Genomic DNA, 14,527 nt, shown 5'->3' with positions numbered 1-14,527 from the left:
CTTCTTGGACTGGGAATGTGGTTTAGCGGTAGAGTGCTTCCCTAGCATCCAGGAAGCCCTGGGTTCGATTCCTCAGTACCACACGAATAGAAAAAGCTGGAAGTGGCACTATGGCTCAAGTGGTAGAGTGTTAGCTTTGAGCAAAAGAAGCTCAGGAACAGTGCCCCGGCCCTAAGTTCATGCCCTAGGACTGGCAAAAAACATATAGCTTCTTATTGTCATTTTCTAACCCTGGTAATGTGACTAAAGTCTGAAAATCTGGTATTCATTATGATCTATATGACCTGTAAGATCCCGAGGGCACATGTCTACGTTCCAATGTACAGATTCATAACCTAGGCTGCACAGTAGAAACAGACGGAGTTGCTTTTGTTCCCCTCCAGGACTTTTAACATGACCAGTGAGATGCAGAGCCCAGCACCCCACCGCACGTGTAGCCATGGGGGAACCACTGGTTCTGGTCCTACTTGGCTGCTGGTTCACACAACAGCTGTGTGGACCATGGAGTCTCCCACATCCATGGCTTTAGCATGCTGCTTCCACTTACCCTTCCTAGAACTACTGTTCTGCCTAATATGCAGTTGCGAGCCATTTTTTCCAAATACAGGTGTCACGGCTACCTGAGGCTGTCACTATCAACCATAACCAAAGATGACTTCACCTCTCCTTAGTGCTCAGTCCGGCTTTCTGCACCTATCTCCATTTGTTTCAGTTAGAAAGACCTTGATATCGGTGATAATTTTTAAATTATTGAACTTGTGTTGTTTTGCAAATACTGTTTGCTTAACCTAGAAGCCCCCTTTCTCCTCTCTTCCTACTTGGTTATCAAAAAAAAATTCCTATTTATGTATTACAAGTCAGCTCTCACTCATTCCGAAACCCTTTTTCTAAACATCCATATTCAGGAGCCGGACATTGGATGATTTACACTTGTAATCCCATCTATTCAGGTGGCTGAGATTTAAGGATTGCAATTCAAAGCCAGCCCAGGCAGGCGTTCCAATAACTACCAAAAAGCCAGAAGTGGTGCTATGGCTCTAAGTGGTAGAGCACTAGCCTTGAGCACAAAACCTCAGGGACAGTGGCCAGGCCCTGAGTTCAAGCCACAGGGGACACACCCATAGACCCACACACAACCTCTCCACATTTAATCAGGGCCCTCGTATTCTCCTAGTACCCTGGACTACTTCTGACAGATGTATTCATGGAGGAAATGCTATGTGCTCATTTAAACCTTGTGGACTATGGGACCTGCTAGAGCAGGGTACCATGTCTGTCTCTCTCACACTGCATTCCTAATGTACCTGTGTTTTTGTTGTTGTTGGTTGTAGTGCTTAAATTCAGGGCTAAGGTGCTGTCCTGAGCTTTTGTGTTCAATGCTGGCGTGTTCTACCACTCTGAACCACAGCTCTTCTTCCAGTTTCTGGTGATTAATTGGAGATAAGAGTCTAATAGACTTTCTTGCCCAGTCTGGCTTTGAACTACAATCCTCAGATCTCAGGCTCCTGAATGGCTAAGATTATAGGCATGAGCCACCAGCACCCTGGCCTTGTACCTGTCTTAACCTGCAAAAGGGTTCATTTCTATGCAGCTCAGCAGCTCACGTGGTAAGCAGCTTACTTACCTGGTAGATATGTGTTTCGCTGGTGGCATCGACAGTCTCGTGTAGCTTTGGCATGTACACTTTAATATCTTTCCCTCCAAAGGCACGGCAGCACTCTGCCAGATCTTGACTGGCCTCTGGTGGGCCATGGACGATGATCAACTGCCGTGGTTTCATCTGATTAATGATTTTTTTAATGGAATCCCCATCAGAGCGTCCTTCATAGTCTATGTAAGTAACCCTAGCCCTGTAATTAGACATGATTTGAGCTTAGTTTTCCGACAATTTTCAAAGTAGGCTTTAAAAAGCAACTTTCATCCTCAGGAAGGAAATGTAAACAACAAAAAATGAGGATTTGAGAAATATGTTATATTATTACATGTATTATTTACATCTTAGTCCAGAGGATTCTGAAAATAAAATTTTCAATCAATCATTTACTGCATTTATATTAACTATGGTGGTCCTGGGGTTTAAACTCAGGACTCTATGCTTGCTTGGCTGGGCCCTAGCCCTGCTTCTATTGCTCTTGTGTCCATATTGGGGCTTGAACTCCAGGTTCAATGATTTTGCTTCGATTTTTCACTCAGGGGTGGCATTCTACCACTTAAGCCATACTTCTACTTCTGGCTTTTTGTTGGATAATTGTAGATAAAGGTCTCAAATTTTGTCTGTGCATGCTAGCTTTGAGCCACGACCTTCAAACTCAGCCTTCTGAGTAGATAGGATTAGAAACTGCACCAGTGTCTAGTGTTCCAGCTCTGCCTTTTGCCTGTTATTTTGTAGATAAGAGTCTCATAGACTTCTCTGCTTGGACTGGCCTCAAACTAAGATCCTTTGGATCTTAGCTATTACAGATCTCAACTGAGAACAGTTTCTTAGCTTTTTTTTTTTGACTAGTTCTGGGGCTTGAACTCAGGACCTGAACACTATCTGAGCTTCCTTTGCTCACGGCTAGCACTCTACTACTTGAGCCACAGTCCACTTCTGGCCTTTTCTGTTTATGTGGCCCTGAGGAATCGAACCCAGGGTTTCATGCATGCTAGGCAAGCGCTCTAGCACTGAGCCACATTCCCAGCCCTCTCAGCTTTGTTTTAATAGCTATGATTGCAGACCTGAGCCACTGACACCAGGTGGAATAAATAAGTTCAGCTACTTCTAGGCATATCACATTTTCTACATATTAGATCATTAGAGATGTTTAAGTCAAGGCTTGTTCTGAAACAAGCAGTCAATCAAACTTATGACAACAATTTTCTCCTTTATTTCCCACTAGAGTTACTATGGCCAGAAATAATGTTTCCTCATGTAAGCACATAATTTAATGGTTAACTTCCTGCCCTTCCCACTACTAACAAAATTACTTTAAAATTCAAATGTCATCAACGAAAAAAACAAGAAACAAACCCCAACCCTACCTTCTTACTTTGCTAGCCATTTCAGGGAAAAAGAAATCAAAATTTAAAAGCATAAGCCTAACCAGAAAATAATCAGAAAGTTTACATTTGAAACAATGTAAAAGATATAATTCAAGTGCTGGAAATTTTATAATTTTCCAAATGCAACAAAAGCACTTACTTGATTTCTATAGATTCTGTTGTAGAAATACACTTGGTAGGAACATCAGACAAATCTTGATCCATAGGTTCATCTCCATTTGTCAAACCAGATTCTAATTTGCTTTTCTCTTCTTCAGTAGCTTGAAGTTCTGGCACTAAGAAATCCTCTGGTCTAAATAAGAAATCTCTAATTAGAAGCAGTAAAAAGCAAGGTAATGTTACTTAATATGTATAACTAACTAGGAGGCAGCATAATTTTAGACTCCTTAAATATTTCAAGACTTAAGCCGGGTGCTGGTGGTTCACTCCTGTAATCACAGCTACTGAGGAGGCTGAGAACTGAGGATGGAAATTCAAAGCTAGCTGGGGCAGGGAAGTCTGTGAGACTCTCATCTCCAAAAAACTACTCGGAAGAAGCCAGAAGTGGTGCTGTGGATCAAGTGCTAGAGTGCTAGCCTTGAGCACAGAGAAACTCAGGGACAAAGCCTAGGCCCTGAGTTCAAGCACCAGGACAAGGGGAAAAAAATATTAAGACTTAAACATACGTTTGAACCCAAAACAATGGAATTTCATAGTATCAAGGATCAGATGTCTATATACATATATTGTGATTTTCATAACCACTAAAGCATGCTCTTAGCTCACATGGTGTAAACTAGCTAAAGTCCCCTAGACAGGTCATTGCAAGATTTCAATGGCTAGAGCAAGTACTCCTGCAATCTAGTCCTGCATTCTTTTTAAAAATTATTTCTCAGGTGCTGTTGGCTCATGCCTATAATCCTCATTACTCAGGAGGCTGAGATCTGAGGACTGCGGTTTGAAGCCAGCCTGGGCAGAAAAGTCCTCGTGAGATTCTTATCTCCAATTTAACCACTCAAAAACTGGTAATATAGCTGTGACTCAAAGTGGTAATGAGTCTTGAGCAAAAAGAGCTCAGGGACAGTGCCTAGGCCCTGAGTAAAAGGCCCACGACCAACCAAAAAAAAGAAAAAAGTCTGTATTTGTACATTACCAAGAAGACTGAAAGACAAATTAACTCCCTTGTAGGCTTTCATCTTTATGTCGATGTTGATTTGCATCTATCTCTACTTACAATGAGAGTGCTACTTAAAAGTAAAACATAAATGTGTTTATAACACTCTCATCACTTTCCTATAATTGTCTATGCTTCCTTCCCAAGCCCACTCCCACTCAATTCTCAAAACACCTAGGTGGCTGCTGTAGCTCTTCTGTCTGGTTATTTTTCAGGCCTAAACAGGTCCCTCCAATTTGTGCACCCACTGAAGTTGGGATGCCTGGCATGTACTATCACACCCAACTTTTTCTGTTGAGATGAGGGGGTGGGGCGTCAAAAAATATTTTCCCTAGAATGGCATAGAGCCACAATTCTCTTGATCTCAGTCTTTTATGCACCACAGAGGACAAGAACACGCCACTATGCCCAGACACTGGTTGGGATGATGTCTTGTGAACTTTTTGCCCAGGCTAGTTTCAAATCACAATTCTCCTGATTTCTACTTCTTAAGTAGCTAAACGCACATTATCTTTTTAAGCTTTACACGCAACTAAGTTACAAAATGTTTCCCCTTAACAACAATTTTCTAGATGTTCTTCAACATTTCTTTTTTTCTGTATCAAACTACAAGTCTTGGGGCCAGGAAGTTGGCCTAGTGGTAGAGTGCTTGCTAGCATGCACAAAACCCTGTGTTTGATTCCTCAGTACTACATACACAGAAAAAGCTGAAAGTAGAGCTGCGGCTCAAGTGGCAGAGTGCTAGCCTTGAGCAAAAAGAAGCCAGGGACAGTGCTCAGGCCCTGAGTTCGAGCCCCAGGACTGGCAAAAAAATAAAAATAAAAAAGAAGCTAACAAAACATATGGTGACCAGAAAGATAAAATTCACTAAGCTGAAATAACACAGATGAGATGATAGCTCCAATCTGCTAGAAAGATCAATCTGTTTTGCTCACATACTTGATAATCTCTCCATATTCATCCCATTTAATTCTTTCTTCTGGGGCAGGAAACATAGGATAGGACTTCTTTGCCTGTTTGAAGAAACTTCCTTTCCGACTGCCTTCCCCTTTCATCATCAGGTCGTGCTTTGTCTTATGAGCTGATGGCTGGTCGATATCTTCTTCCACATCACTCTCATCGCTGGAATCTATGTCTGCCCTAGGAGGATTTGGGAATAGATCATAACATTATTACTGCAAATTAATAGTACTATTAAACCAATAGTAACTTATAAAACAATACTCAAGATGACTGAATCAATATTTTATAAAACTTAATATTAACTGCTAGTTAATACATATTTACATTAATAAGAAATCATTCAGTGTTTTAGCCATTTGAAAGATGTTAACAAAAGTAGTGCAGTCTAAAGGAAATAAGGAAATTTGACTATTTTCATTTTAGTGTAGGTTTTTTTTTTTGAGGTAAGGTCTTATTATGTAGCACAGGCCAGCCTAGAATTGACTATGTAACAGAGTCTGGCCTTGAACTCATGATCCTCCTGCCTTAGCCTCTGAAGTGCTGGAATTATAGGATTGTGGGCCATGTGCATCTAAGTATTCTTAACTGACTGCTAGTACCAGGAATACATTCCTTTCTTATTACATAAACTTAACTTACTCTTTTGATTGCTCCAGTTTTTTGGCAGCTTCTTTCTTTAGTTTTTCTTTTTCCAAGTATTCCTCAAGTTCTTTCCCTTCAAGCTTGACACGTTTCCTCAACTAACAAAAGGAAATATCAATATCAAGGTGAAGGCAGTGGGGGTGTAAGAAACCATCTCAACTTAATTCCTTATCTTTCCACAGAAATTAATGAAGTTTATATTAGATGTAGTTACAGATGCTAGTTAGATTACTACTAAAATAGGCACTGTCACTTATCTAGGATGGATTAAATCAAACTAGCTAAAATACAATGATCAGGAGAACAAAATTCTGAACAGTATTTTTATAATTTGGAGTAGAGGAGACTACATATAACCCCAAAGCCATAAAATTCACAACAGAAAAGATGAGTATAGCACCAAAAATAAATAAATAAATAAAAAGATCTTGAGCATTTCAGATCTCATAAAATCAAAGTAAGTTCAGGAAAATATGGGCAGCACTGTTACCATCAGAAGCTACTTTTTTTCCTAAGAATGTTGCCAAAATTAAAAAAAAAAAAAGACTAAATATATAAAGGCAATTTACAAAATAAGGAAGACAGATAAAATATCCATGGAAAGATATTTCACTTTACTTAATGATTTAGAAAAAGGCAAAATATTTGTGAAAAGCAAATACAATTTATTTTGTTTACTTTTGGCAATGGTATTAGTGACAGAGAAAAGTAGACAAATTTAGGAAATAATGGGACTCACTGATGCATTGGTGTAGATGGCGAGAGAAAAGCAAGGAATTAGAAGTTATACTTATCTGTGCTTTACTAAACTGTGCAGGACAGTGGTTCTTTGGAGGGGAGAAGCAGGACTGGCAAAGAAGAGATGGGAACACTAGCAATATTCTACTTCTTGATCTGAGTGCAAGTTTCACAGGTGTGTTCGATGTGAGAAAATTAGGACATGCATTAACTTTCAGTATACATTAGGCTTCAGGGAACATTCCTAGGTTTCTGGCTGGAGTTTATATGTGGGAAGTCCTGCTATTCCCGGAAGGAAAACAGAGAAAGGCAGCTTCAGAAGAGTAAACATTGTTTGGGAAATGATTGAGTAGAAAAAAACCAACAACCCAAAATACAAAACATACCAGATGATGAAAAGAAGGAATGATTACAGAAAGCACATTACTAGGAAAGCGAGCAGGGAAAAAATCCTGGGTAGAATTTTTTTTTTTTTGGCGGGGGGGAGGGATGGGGGGACAGTTCTGGGGATTGGACTCAGGGCCTGAGCACTGTCCCTGGCTTCTTTGGCTTGAGGCTAGCACTCTACCTCTTGAGCCACAGCGCCACTTCTGGCTTTTTCTGTATATGTGGTCCTGAGGAATTGAACCTAGGGCTTTGTGCATGCTAGGCAAGCACTCTACCACTAAGCTACTTTCCCAGCCCTAGAAATATTCCTTAAAAAATTAAAAACCTGATATGTTGTATTTCTGCTGCTTCTGATTTCATTAGGATGCTTCTAAATGTCATCTATTTTTTTTCAAACTTTCAATGTCCTCTTAATTCCTCAAATGGCATAATGGCATTAACTGAAACTCTAGTAATTACAATTTTCAAGTTTGTATTTCATGCCTAATGAAACTGCTTCAAGTACTTGTGAATTCGTTTAGCTTGGCATTAATTTCTAAGGTACTAAATAAGCCAAGGCAGTATTTCACTTTTAAAAGCTTTCTTGGAATCCTTGCTTAGAATTTGGTTACTAACACTATGCTTCTCTTAAGCAAAATGAAAAGCAGTCATCTAAGACTACACAATTTTTCCAGCTATTAACCATCCCATCCACTTATCAGCTGTTATAAACTTCAGTCAATGATACTAGGTTTGGAAACACATAGATTTGGGCTTGATTAAGCAAACCATCTTTTAACATCTTGGTTATTCAACTGTGTGTTAGGAATTAAAGACAGCAGGTACACAGCAGGTTAGTGTATGGCTGATGTAAGATCAAGGAATTCTGGCCTGACCACTTCTCCTTCTCTGATAAGTTTGAGATAAAGTTGCATGTTATGGATGAAGCTGAGAATGAGCTGTAGGCATCATGCCTTCTAGTTTAGGAGCTTTCAAGGTTGTGCTATTACAGGCTCTCTACTGGTATTGTTGTTGAAATACGGGAACAACTTCAAGGTTTGTTTTTTTGCCACTAATTTTTATCTGTCATGCACAGTGTACCCCTCAAAATAGTTACAAATTGGCATGCAGGTACTTACCTCTATTTCTGTAATTTTTTCAGAAGGATTATCTATCAGGAATCGTGCTAAAGTCCCAGGAGTTGTTCTGTAGGTTAGAATGATTGAGTTTTTAGGGTCCTGACACCACTGAATAAAGAGATCCCTTGAAAATCCACATTCTAGGTCAGGTTGGCTGGCGAGTACAACTTTGGGGCTCGGTACTCGAGCCAAGTCAGAAAGGCCGTGGCACAAAGAGAGATGGCGAAATTGAAATGGGTTATTTCTTTTATCTTCAAAACATCTCATCAACTTATCACTCATCCATTCTACCTAAAACAAGGAGAAAAAAATAATAATTAGAAAATACTGTAATTCCAATCAATGTACTCTACAATAGTGAAGAAATTCACATCCTCTCTTGTTTTAGGTTCCTTTTCCCCATTAGCTGCTTAAATTTGTAACCATTTTGACAAGCAGCTTCTTTTCTGCTTTTTTATACCCACTAGCTCCTCCTATTTCAGTTTTCATCCTTAAAAATCCAACTTTGCACTGTTCCATTTATAAATCACCTTAAGTCTTTTTGAGAAGGCAAGGTAATATTCTAAATGAATAGCTTACCATACAGCTCTTTTCAAGGGAAAGAGCTTACTGAAAGAATAATGAACATTTATATGAGATTGGTTCTTTTTTAGTCTCCATTTTATAGATCAACCCAGAGTTAGAAAAGCAATGTAATGCAGACAAGGTGGTACAAAACTGTAATCCCAATGACTGGAGAATTTGAGGCAGGAGGATAGCAAATTTGAGGCCAACCTGGGCAACTTAGCCATACCATGTCTCAAAAAATTTTTTTGGTTGAGGTTTAAATTCCGGGCTTTGCTAGGCATAAGCATTCTACCATAAACCAGGCCTTCAGCCTTTTCTACATTGTTATTTTTGAGCCAGGGCCTCACTTCCTGCCCAGACCTACAGCTGGACTATAATCCACTTATTTTAGGTTCCTGTAGTAGCTGAGATAATAGATAGTACCACCATGTCCAGCTTCTTCTGCGGAGATGGAATGTTGCAAACTTTTCTAATCAAGCTGGCTTCAAATCATGATCATTCCATTATTAGCCTCCCAAGTAGCTTGACCCACCCAGCTTCAAAATAAAATTATAAAATGGATGGGGATATAAATTATCAGGGTTTATGTCCTAGGTTCAAACCAGTCTCTCTCTCTCTCTCTCTCTCTCTCTCTCTCTCTCTCTCTCTCTCTCTCTCTCTCTCTCTCTCTCTCTCTCTCTCTCTCTTTTTGCCAGTCCTGGGCCTTTGACTCAGGGCCTGAGCACCACTGTCCCTGGCTTCTTTTTGCTCAAGGCTAGCACTCTACCACTTGAGCCACAGCGCCACTTGTGGCCACATATATAGAAAAATATAGAGAAAATTTTTTCTATATATGTGGTGCTGGGGAATTGAACCCAGGGCTTCATGTATACGAGGCAAGTGCTCTTGCCACTAGGCCATATCCCCAGCTCTCTCTCTCTCTCTTACACACACACACACACACACACACACACACACACACACACAACCTGTTCAATTTGCAAACTAGGGATACAAATAGAAAGTACTTTATAGGATACATATGGATTAAATGAAATACTATACATAAAACACGCAATCAGCAAGCCATTAATGTTTAGCTATTATTATTAACAGCTTCATTAGAAAAAAATTCCCAAAGGATAATTAAGATATCAGTTTCTAAGCCCAATCACTGTAACAAACTTCTTTATGATAAATAACATGAAAACAAACCTGGGACTTGGAAAACTCCACCACATTGTAACTGACGTTATTTAGGAGTGCCAATGAATAAACACCCAATCCTGCATCTTTAGTTCTCCAAATCTGATCGAGAAGCTGAGCGAGTTCCAAAACTCTGCCTGCAGTGTCCACTGCTATTAATACATTCCCATCACCTCGTAGGGTCTCCAGGACATTTGCTAGAAGACAACAAAGTCAAGTCCCTACAGAACATGGCAATACTTTTGCTACAAAATTAACGATAACTTTTTCATTTTTTTATAATAAAGACTGTCTTACAATGAAGAGTATAATTTATAAGCAAGCAATTGTAAGATATATTTTGTATGCATGCCTATAGAATATAGATCATATTCTCTTCCAACAAATCATCTTTACAAATAAATTTCATTAGTCAGCTTAAAAACTTTTGGTAAAAGCAAATTCTAGCAAAGAAAAAAACCTGAATAAACAAAAAACAAAGACAAGATAGGTGCTGGTGGCTCACATCAGCTAGGATACTAGCTGCTCAGGAGATTGAGATTTGAGGATGGAGGTGCAGAGGCACCCCAGTTAACCAAATTCAAAAGACTTTTATCTCTAATTAACCAGCAAAAAGCTGGAAATGGAGGTATGGCTCAAATGGTGGGGTACCAGCTGTTAGCAAAAAGCTGAATGAGAACAAGACCCGAGAGTTCAGGCCCCCAAAATAAAACCTAAAAGCTGGCAATTCACACCTGCAATCCTGGCTACTCAGGAGGCTGAGATCTGAGGATTGAGGTTCAAAGCCAGCCTGTAAGGAAAAATCCACAACTCTTATCTCCAATTAACCACCGGAAAACTGGACGTAGAGCTGTAGTTAAAAGTCATAGAGCACTAGCCTTGAGTAAAAGAGCTCAGTAAAAGAGCTCTGAGGCCCTGAGTTCAAGCCCATGACTGACAAAAATAAATAAACAAATGCAAGGATTGAAGAGCTTCTTAAAGTTATCAAATTTGTGAAATAGAGTAAAAAAGTTGCAGTTATACTTTTTAAGTAGACAGACTTAGGTAAACACATTTTAAAGTGAAAAACAATTTTTCCTGCTGAAATCCCATATGGCTTCTAAAAGGAATATGAAGTACCACAGACTGCATCATAGCAGAAGCAAGCATTGAAAGCCCAGAGAAACCTCTTTAAAATGGAGATGCCTGGATTAGGGTATAAAAACATGCAGTACAGACCCGGCAGACTATGCAAACTTTCATCTCTTTTGTTTGCTTTCCTTTTATGGTGTGCTTTTCTAATATATACATGAAGTCTTTATATAGGCATGTACCTGTGAAGCACATACTTGGGAGGGCTAGCTATGTGTTGAATGGCATACCTACTCCACAAATGCGTCTCTACACAAAATGCTGCTATAGTCATGGAACACTTTCTTTGGAAACCCTAGAGTGAGCCCGTCACTTATGGCCAGTTAAATAGAAGTCTACACTATCATACATCTGTACAGCTATTTACGGGGAACAAGACATAATACGTACTCAGAAGTTGCTCGTCCCTCTGTTTTCTTCTAGGCTGTACATATGTAGCATTAAATGAATCTGTGATAAGTAGAGAGGGTCTGCTTAGCATTTCCAAGGAACATCCATTTAAGTGGCTATAACAAAGTTTAAAGACAAAGAGTATTTTATGTTACTTCAAATAAACAATAGCTTACTTAAAAAACAAGCAACTGCCTTTATAAGGTTCTCTTATACTAACTATAATAGTATATATGCTCATTGATTTAAAAATTCCAAAAAGGATAAAGAGGAAAATGTCTTCCAGGGGACCATCACTCCAAACTAAGTGACTTATTTTGTATACTTTTTTTTTTTACAAGAATATAAATTGTTCTGTGTAGCTATGTATGTGTTATAAGAAGTGGTTATTCTATGTATATTCCTGAATTTGAGCTCTATAATCTGGAGTTTTTCCCACAACAGTAAAACATTTTTCTAGATACAATTTTTAGCAATTGTAAAGTAAAATAGTTTTTTGTTTTGGGGGGGAGATATCCTTGCTGTGTAGCCCAGACTGGTCTCAAACTCACAATTCTCCTACTTTACCCTCCTGAGTGCTGTGATTAGCAATGTCTGCTTTGTCTGGTTCACAGTCGTAGAAATTTTCTATTGTGTCTATACTGTATTTATGAAATCACTTCCTTTGAAATTTAGGTCATGTTTTTGCCATTTTATCTTTCAGAGAACATTTTTGCAAAAAGCTTCAGTTGCATTTCTAGTTTTGCTAAAAATGCATTTACTAGAACATACAAGTATTGACAAAGGGCTTTCCAGAAAGGTTTAACTCTTTTTCCAGGAAATTTTTCCTTTTCCAGAAAGATTCAATGAGGAAGAGTGATTAGCTCATCAAATACTTCCCAGACGGCTATCATCATTTAAGAATAATTTTAACGCGTTTAATAAATACTTTAATTCTTATCTACTTTTCAAGATATATATGGGAGGTAGGGGGTTGGTACTGATCCTGGAGCTTGAACTCAGGATCTGAGTACTGTCCCTGAGCTTCCTCAAAGCTAGTTTCTACCACTGGAGTCACAGCACCACTTTCAGCTATTTCTGAGTAGTTGCTTATTGGAGGTAAGAGTCTCACAGACTTTCCTGCCCAGGCTGGCCGAATAATTAGGATTACAGGAGTGAGCCGCCACCACCACCTGGTGAAAGTAATGTATTTGATCGAATGAATTAATTCCTGGTCTTATATACATGAAAATCTTTGGCAAACTTACTGTAAATATTTTCCCTAGCTCTTTGTTAAAAAAATAATTGAATTGTTTCAGATTGCTTCAATACTATCAGATTTTTCTTATGTATTGGTTTGTTACCTTTATGCTGACAATGTTTCTTCCAAATCAGAGATCAGGTTTCCCTCTCTATTTAATTCTAATCCATCTAAATTTTATTTTGTTATACTGCAAACACACAAATTTATATTCTTCAAAATGGTTGAACTCATTCACCATTTACTCAACGGATCATCCTTTTCAGGTTAACAAATATGATTATAAAATTCAAACTACTCATATCAAATATTTTAAATGTAAAAATCTTGAGTCTACTGAAATCTAATATAAAACAGCTATGAACTTAATGTTCAGATGTAACAAAAAATTATAAGAATGAACACCAAAAATTTATAGCAAATTTACAGTATACAAACTGGCATTAAATGATTAAGATAGAGGGTAACTACTGATTTTAGAAATAAAGCCCACAAAGTTCTGTTCAGCAGTAAATCAAGAGCATTCAAATATAATTTGATGTACAAAAATTCACTTCCTTTGCAAATGGGAGACATCTGGTTTATACAGTACATGTTTATATAAAGAATTTTAAAACCATTTTATATCGTATACCAAACATTTTTCTTTATAATGCAAATAGTGAAGACATTCACTGTTTGATGCTTTTAAATTACTGTTGACTCCTGGTTTTAAAAAAAAGTAAAAAACCAAGAGAATTATTTCTTTTTGAGTTTTCCCTCAAAAGAGTAATAGCAACTGTATTCCTTTAACTTTTGTTTTGATATACCTACATCTCCCTCTTGTGGTTGAAGTCAACTGCATAAACAATTTCTTCCTCTCCATCTTTGACTATTTTCCATATTGTTCCACCTATCATATGACCAGCTGGCAAAGGTGTGATGGACAAACCATGGCCTTTACCTATGTCAACGAGAGTAACAATATTAGATTTCTCCATCAGCCCTAAAGAAAGACTGTATTTTTCAACATTAACTTGTCCAAAGTCACAAAATTAAAAAGTAAACATGCATACAAAAAAAGTCTGTCAGGGAGTAGGTACGAGCCACAGGTCTAACAAAGAGGATGAATGATGCTGAGTACAGTGGAAATAGATTATTTGCAACAATGAAAATAGAGCAATGAAACCTATAAAAACTGTTCTGAGGAAGGAAGGAGGGGCACACAAGAGTGATATAGGGGGTGAGACTAAATGGATACACTGTAAATATGTGAGAATGTAAAAATAAAACACACTAACACCCAACTGAATGTAATTTGATTTTTTAAAAAAAAGGAAATCTCACTCTTCTGTCTCCAGCAACTCCATTTCAGTTGAAGGCAAATACTCTCATATAATGTATTTGTACACAGATATTTGTGTTTATAAAGAACACAACCCTAGTGTCTTTCTTCTCTTTTTCTTTCTTTCTTGTAGGTTGTGGGGCTTGAACTAAGGGTCTGGGTACTATCCCGGAGATTTTTTTGTCCAAGGACAGTACTCTACCACTCTGAGCCACAGTGCCACTTCTGGTTTTCTGGTGGTTATTTGGAGGTAAGAGTCTCACAGACCTTCCTGCCCAGGCTGGTTTTGAACCGTGATTCTCAGCTCTCAGCCTGAGTCACTGGTGCCTGGTGACTCCATTTTCATTACAGTAGAGTTATCCCATAGTGAACTATAGAAATACTATGGAAACCACTGACGGCTACTTCCTAGGTAACCCCACAGAGACCATTATGGTACCATTTTTTAATACCATAGCTTTTGTGTATTTTTCTTACTAGGGCTGGTTTTGAACTGTGATTCTTAGGTTTCAACTTCCTGGGTAGCTAGGATTACCAGCATGAGCCACCAATGCCCACCCAGTTTACCACAGCTTTTTTTTTTTTTTTTGCCAGTACAGGGACTTGGACTCTGTGCCTGGGTGCTGTTCTTGAGCTTCTTTTTGCTC

General features: G+C 38.5%; 1 protein-coding gene across 2 annotated transcripts in view; it reads right to left on the bottom strand.

Moving 5' to 3' along the window:
* Cpsf2 (cleavage and polyadenylation specific factor 2) overlaps nucleotides 1-14,527 on the bottom strand; it is a 29,539-nt gene that overhangs the window by 4,975 nt on the left and 10,037 nt on the right. For both annotated transcript variants that reach the window (XM_048362166.1, XM_048362167.1), the window contains exons 6-13: nucleotides 13,370-13,499; nucleotides 11,317-11,432; nucleotides 9,805-9,992; nucleotides 8,044-8,334; nucleotides 5,798-5,898; nucleotides 5,135-5,335; nucleotides 3,182-3,334; nucleotides 1,625-1,850 (exon numbers count right to left, since the gene is read on the bottom strand). In XM_048362166.1, coding sequence (XP_048218123.1) covers nucleotides 1,625-1,850; nucleotides 3,182-3,334; nucleotides 5,135-5,335; nucleotides 5,798-5,898; nucleotides 8,044-8,334; nucleotides 9,805-9,992; nucleotides 11,317-11,432; nucleotides 13,370-13,499 — 1,406 coding nt within the window. The remainder of the gene's footprint in view (nucleotides 1-1,624; nucleotides 1,851-3,181; nucleotides 3,335-5,134; nucleotides 5,336-5,797; nucleotides 5,899-8,043; nucleotides 8,335-9,804; nucleotides 9,993-11,316; nucleotides 11,433-13,369; nucleotides 13,500-14,527) is intronic.

This window comes from Perognathus longimembris, chromosome 14 (assembly GCF_023159225.1).
Source record: "Perognathus longimembris pacificus isolate PPM17 chromosome 14, ASM2315922v1, whole genome shotgun sequence".
Lineage (NCBI taxonomy): Eukaryota > Metazoa > Chordata > Mammalia > Rodentia > Heteromyidae > Perognathus > Perognathus longimembris.
The sequence above is the reverse complement of the archived record's forward strand: the minus strand, read 5'-3'. Positions and strand labels throughout refer to the sequence as shown.